This window comes from Lacerta agilis, chromosome 1 (assembly GCF_009819535.1).
Source record: "Lacerta agilis isolate rLacAgi1 chromosome 1, rLacAgi1.pri, whole genome shotgun sequence".
NCBI classification, from domain to species: domain Eukaryota; kingdom Metazoa; phylum Chordata; class Lepidosauria; order Squamata; family Lacertidae; genus Lacerta; species Lacerta agilis.
Window position 1 is genome coordinate 46,386,632 of NC_046312.1, and position 6,000 is coordinate 46,392,631.

The 6,000-nt window shown below is 47.6% G+C and overlaps 2 protein-coding genes across 11 annotated transcripts in view; one reads left to right on the forward strand and one right to left on the reverse strand.

Moving 5' to 3' along the window:
- RAD51B (RAD51 paralog B) overlaps positions 1 to 2,518 on the reverse strand; it is a 233,628-nt gene extending 231,110 nt beyond the window's left edge. For 7 of the 10 annotated variants that reach the window (XM_033147123.1, XM_033147150.1, XM_033147131.1 and 4 more), the window contains exon 1: positions 2,410 to 2,517. The gene's annotated coding sequence lies outside the window, so the exon portion shown is untranslated. Of the gene's footprint in view, positions 1 to 2,409 lie in introns of all 10 variants that reach the window. The other 3 variants (XM_033147141.1, XM_033147116.1, XM_033147108.1) reach the window with 1 other exon arrangement.
- Positions 2,519 to 3,639: 1,121 nt separating this feature from the next.
- Positions 3,640 to 4,255, forward strand: LOC117060702 (ragulator complex protein LAMTOR4-like). The gene has a single exon (XM_033173165.1). It carries the CDS (start codon positions 3,695 to 3,697, stop codon positions 3,998 to 4,000), a length of 306 nt encoding a protein of 101 aa, XP_033029056.1. The 5' UTR covers positions 3,640 to 3,694; the 3' UTR covers positions 4,001 to 4,255.
- The last annotated feature ends 1,745 nt before the right edge of the window (positions 4,256 to 6,000 follow it).

The window sequence follows — 6,000 nt, forward strand, 5'->3', positions numbered from 1 at the left end:
GAAACCAGTGGAGAATAGCCCATTGGAGTGAAAGAAGCACCACTCACCAAACTCACTTTTCCCTCAGCCAGCTCCCACCTGCCTGCCTTCTTATATATAATCAGCTCAGTTGTGGTACCCTTGGTTTTGCCATTCTAAAACTCAGCAGGACAAGGACATAACCAGTATTTGTTGGCTCTGTCTGTCATTGGCTTTGGCTTCAGATACTGTTGAACTCCCTGCCTTCCAGCCTAGCAATCCCTACCCCCTTTTACAAGCAATTGTTGGTACCAGCCTAACAATCCCAATGGGCACCAGTCCCCACTGACTGAGAGGGATGGTCAGGTCTTCTTGCAGACAGTATCCTGAGGTGATTCAAAGGCAGGCTGATGTTCCTGGGAAGCAGAACTGTGATTCTGATTTACACGTTTTGAGTAGTAAGAAAAATCTCAACCCAGGTCATCATGGATTGAATCTACTTTAGGTTCACATGAACTTATTTACTTGGAAGCACAGCCCATAGCTTTCAAATAATACTTTGATCACAGCTATTCTTAAAATAATTTCAGCTGCATCATATTTATCTCAGCCTCCCCAAAATGTCTAATTTTTGTAAAAAAGAGATATGCCAGGGATCAAGGCTATATGAAAGCCATTCCCTTTAATACTAAATGCCCAAGGATGGCTGTGGTCACTCAGCAGTGAGAGAATGGTGTTGTGCACCCAACTCTAGTACTTATAATACAAATATAAATCTTAGGCTTATGTGCACAGTATCATTCCTTCACTGCTAGTGATAACTGTCAGCGTTTTCATTCTATCATATTACACTAGTTGGTTGTTTTTAAAAGGTCTTAAAGTTTTATCACAGGTGTCTGCATGCCATCTTGAGGGATCACTTGTTTATTTCATATGCATGGGCATAGCCAAGTGGGACAGAAAAGGTCAGCTGCCCTCATCAAGTAAAACAATAGGACTACAGTGGTACCTCTGGTTACGTACTTAATTCATTCCGGAGGTCCGTTCTTAACCTGAAACTGTTCTTAACCTGAAGAACCACTTTAGCTAATGGGACCTCCCACTGCGCCGCCAGAGCACAATTTCTGTTCTTATCCTGAAGCAAAGTTCCTAACCTGAAGCGTTATTTCTGGGTTAGTGGAGTATTTAACCTGAAAGGTATGTAACCTGAAGCGTATGTAACCCGAGGTACCACTGTACTTAACTAACTGGCCCAATCACTTCGGTCCTGCCCCCCCCCACAGAAATCCTGGCCACACCCATGTTCATAATAAATATGATGTCTTTTTTTAATGCAAAACCAACTCTGTATCCTGCATTTCTCACTTTAGTTCATTTTACTCCATCCAGGGTTGCACATTAGGTTTAACCCTTCATGTGTCTCTCTCCGCCCTAATTACTCCAAATTTACTCCCAGGTAAATGTGGGAGAGAGAAAAACAACAAGTTCACAAAATGTCAGGAATGCTAGTTTCGGAGGACAAAACAGTTTTCCTTCTGGGGTTTGATACATTTTATATTGAAATAGTTTCACTAGTGCTTCCTTCATAAGGGGCAAGTGTTCAGTCTCTAAAAGTTTACTTAGAATGATATAACTTTTAATGCCACAAAATACCATATGGGGAAGAAACCGTTCAGCGCCAGTGATGCCACATACGCACAAGCTGAAATGCGTACAGACATGCCATCTGTCAGAACTACACAGGTTACTACAATTACCACACCAGCTGGCAGGAAAAGATTCCCTCTGAGAAAATATTGTGTTTTGACCTAGGAAAACATAACGCCCCACAAAAACTAACAGTCGGTAAAGTCTTGGTGCGTTGCTAAATGAGGAGAGAAACAGCCTTGCCACAAGATGATAGCCCTGCCCATTCCTGGTGGAGGGGGAGAACAAGCTCTAGCGAACAATCCTAGGCACACTTCGAGGTCTCACTGCGCGCAGCGGGATTTACTTCGCGCGACATATATAGGATTGCGCTGGAACCCCCTACAACTGAAGAAGGGCTGTAGAGTGGAGTCCACGTTCTGGGAAAGCTCAAGCTTGGCGGCTCAGGTACTGCCGAGAGAAGCGACGACGGCCGCAGGCGGAAGAAGCAGCCCGGCCCTCCAACTTTTGCGGAACAGCACGAGCTCCCAACGGTACGCTCCGCGCACCATCTATTTCCCTTCCACGCTCCCAGCATACAGCGTGCACAACACGATACCCAGGATAGGGCGGCAGCAGCAGCAACTACCTTCGACCCAAGCACACACATCATGCACACAACCGCCACACACACACACACACCCCTGGGGAGGAGAAGTGGCAGCCAAGAGACTTCTTGACTCGGCCTGCTAAGGAGAAACGCGGCGGGGAAAGTGAAACCGAACCCGTCGCCGCCACCGCCCACCGCGCGCCCCGAATCCTAACCTGGAAACTTTTCAAAGTCTCCCACTTCTCCACAGGAGGAGGAGGAAACATCCGCCCAAGAGAGCACCTAGAGCTCTGATTGGTCTCCGGCTGAGGCGCCTCATCCAGTAATTTCTGACAACGGGGCCTACGCCAGGGAAAGGCCTTCTGGGAGCTGTAGTTCTGTCTTATTTTTTGCGAGTTGAGCAAAACGGGTTCTTTCGCCCAAGGGGGGCTGTTGTTTTAAAACTAATAAAATATGAATGGGTCTGGGTCGCTGCTTCTCTTGTGTTCAGGACACCCCGTTGTTGCTCGCCATGGCCGCTAGAGGGTTAGATCTGACTGTGGGAAGCCAAGTTTCCTTCTTCACGCTGTGCCGTGTATGAATGAAGCTATGAATTACTGCCGCGGGACCGGGGAATTTCTCTGTTTCCCAGAGGCCACGTTTAGCCATTTTTTAATATGAAAGTTAGAAGGCCAGCTGAAGAGATCGTGATAAAATGAACTTGAAAACTCAAACAAATATAGAATTAATGGAAGAGGGGGTTCACATCATGAATGGAAGGGCTTGGCTGAAGAAATCCCCAAGAGGACACGGGGAGACTGGGAAGGACATGAACAGCCCATAAAAGAGTTGTGTCAGATATGCAGAGAAGCAGCAGTACTGCAAAACGCAGCAATAAGTGGAAGAACAAGGAAAAGGTGGTGGAAAACAGGAGGAGCTCCTCCTGGCAGGAGAGTAATTTGTAATCATGGGCGTGGCCAGGGGGGCAGGTGCCCCCCCCAGAAGCAGCCTTGAGTCCCTGGAAGGGGAAAAGGCGGAGTACAGTATATTACTTCCTCAGCGGCGGCAGCCGTCTGCAGCCTCCCACCCGTCCCAGGTGCCATCAAAAGGGTTGGCGGAGGGGGAAGAGCTAAGAGCGTGCGTGGGAGGGAAGAGAAGCAGCTTCTGCACTGGACGGCGACGTCTCTTGATCGCCCTCCCCCGCGGCAGGATTCCCCCCTCGGGTGGACATGGAAACGCAAACAGGCTTCATGCTGCTACTCTCTTTCCTCCTGATTTCCTAATCCCACCGACTCTCCCCTGCCGCTTCATAGAAAAGTAGAAGTTAAGGATAGGGTTATGTGCACAGTCACCTGGCCATTGTGCTATTGTTCGGTTGCAAGGCAACCCAAAGCAACTTACAAACAAACAAGAACCCTTCATAGATACATTAAAACCAAGAGGAAAGGGAAGTCAAGGTTGGGGGAAGTTGTTGGGAGGCGGCACCGGAGGGCGCGGTCACGGGACGGAGCACCGGCGGCGATGGCGGCGACGGCGGCGCTGACTCAGGGGCTGGAGCGGGTCCCCGACCAGACCGGCTACCTGGTCATCTGCGACGGGGCGGTGCTGGCGTCTTCGGGTGACCTGGAGAACGACGAGCGGACAGCCGGGGTGATCTCGGAGCTGGTGAACACGGCCTGCGCTTTCCGCCTGCCCCGCTGCCCCGAGGTGCCCTTCCGGCGTATCTCTGTGGTGTTTGGGGAGCACTCCTACCTTGTGACCATCTCTGGTCAGAAGCTGTTTGTGGTGAAGAGGCAGAACAGTGTCCGGGAGCCTGTGATCGTCTGAACTCGACCTGCCCGCTTCTGCTGTTACTGTGACTTTGGGAGTAGGGGACTCAAGGAGAGTTGGGATGCAGGAACAAAACACCTTTTTTGTATGTGTGTGGGGCTCACCCCTGTGTTGATACTTCGTCATGAGAGGGTAGGTGGCTCCTTGGATGCGTTGTACACACTGCTTAAAGGCTTTGTGCCGCTGGGAGTTTGCTCCATATAGCTGTGAGTGCGATGGCGGTATCATGTGAAATAAAGTTCTTTGAAAAGAAAAGAAAAAAACAAGAGGACAAAGAAATACATTAAAAACATTAAAAGGGCCACCATATTAAAAAGCCGAAGACCTGGTTATAGAGGAGACTTTTTGCCTGGCACATAAAGAACATTGCACCAACTAGATGTTACAAAAATGTAACTGGTCTCTGTAACGCCACACTATAACTCGATGCCACAACCACTACAATCTCTTACTACACAATGTGATGGCTTGGCTGCTCACTGGGGCCTGATGTTGCAACCATGTTATGCTGCTGCTGAAATAATTTCACTGACTGCCAATTAAGCACCATACTAAGTTCAAGGTGCTGGTGTTGGTGTACAAAGTACTGGTGTACGCAGATTGGGACCAGAGTACCCAAGAGATTCACTACTCACTAGATACCAAATTGATCACTGTTCTGCAGGAGAGGGCATCCTGAAGATATCATCTATCATTTATGAGGTCCATTCCACGTGATGCTGGAAGCAGGTTTTTAGTTTAGTGTGACAGCACATACCATTTGGAACTCCTTCTATCCATTGCGTATTGGACCAGCACTGTCTCTATTTTCTTTATAGCACTTGCCCAAGACATTCATCTTTCAACAGGCCTCACTTGACTGCTGTTCCTGCCTCTACACAGCCCCACCTCTCCTCTCCTCTACTTCTGGTAGACCAGGAGCAGTGTTGGCTTGAGACCTACAGACTATAATGCACTTCCCCTTACTAGATAGTGGGGGTGGTTGTGACTTTGCAACTGCCTGCACCACCTACCTGCCCATCCTACCTAACGCTATTGATATCATATGCAGCAATGGCAGGAGGCAACTAAACAAACATCTGCACTCCTGCTTACAAAGGGGAGGCACAACAGCTGTAGCAGCACCATGTTTATGATGTGGAGAAAGAGGTTTCTGTCTCCCACATATGGCAGCAAGAGCCACAGCAAGGAAAGTGGGGGGGGGGGGCAAGAGGCTTGGAGAGTCATAAGTGTGGGGAGGAGTTACTCTCCAGCACAGATTAAAAACAAAACTGGATAAGAAGCTTGAGGGAATGGGGGTGTGGTAGAAATGTTCATCTTCGTTTTGAGGTGAGCGTTACAAATCACAAAGGTTCATGTTAAAATGAAGGAATTACAAAGCACAGTGGTATGGTTAAAGCTATCTGGCCTTAATGACTCACTCATTTTAGTTTTAAATTCTCCAACTTCAGCATTTAGTACAGTATTTTGCTTGTTTTTGAATATTATGGGACCCCTGCGACTAATGATTCTTAGATTCTACAGTAGTAAAACAAGTACTAACTGTACTGCCCTGCTAAACTGGGACACTGAGGTCAGATTGTCCCAAGAAAAGCAAAGAACAACAGTAACAACAAAGGGGAGATTTGCCAGTGGCACAGTCCGTTGACATCAAACACACCAATTACCATGAAGGAATCAAGAATAATTAGCTTAGCAAAGGACAAACCAGATGATGAAATATTTTAAATCTCTTCTTATCCCACCATTTGGAAGCTAAAATAAGATGACTTTAATGTTTTTCTACAACTTAAAGGGCACATTGCCCACATTATGGGGATGGGAAAAGAGTCAACAAAGCAACTTGACCATTGTGCAAAAGAAAAAGTAGTTATTGTAAGTATTTTTGTGAAACTTTTGCCTAGCAAATAGTCTATCCACTTTAGTTAGAAATCCAGTGTCATAGAGTAGCTGGATGCAGAGCAGTGGTGGGAGGCACCAGCAGGGGGGTCCCCAAG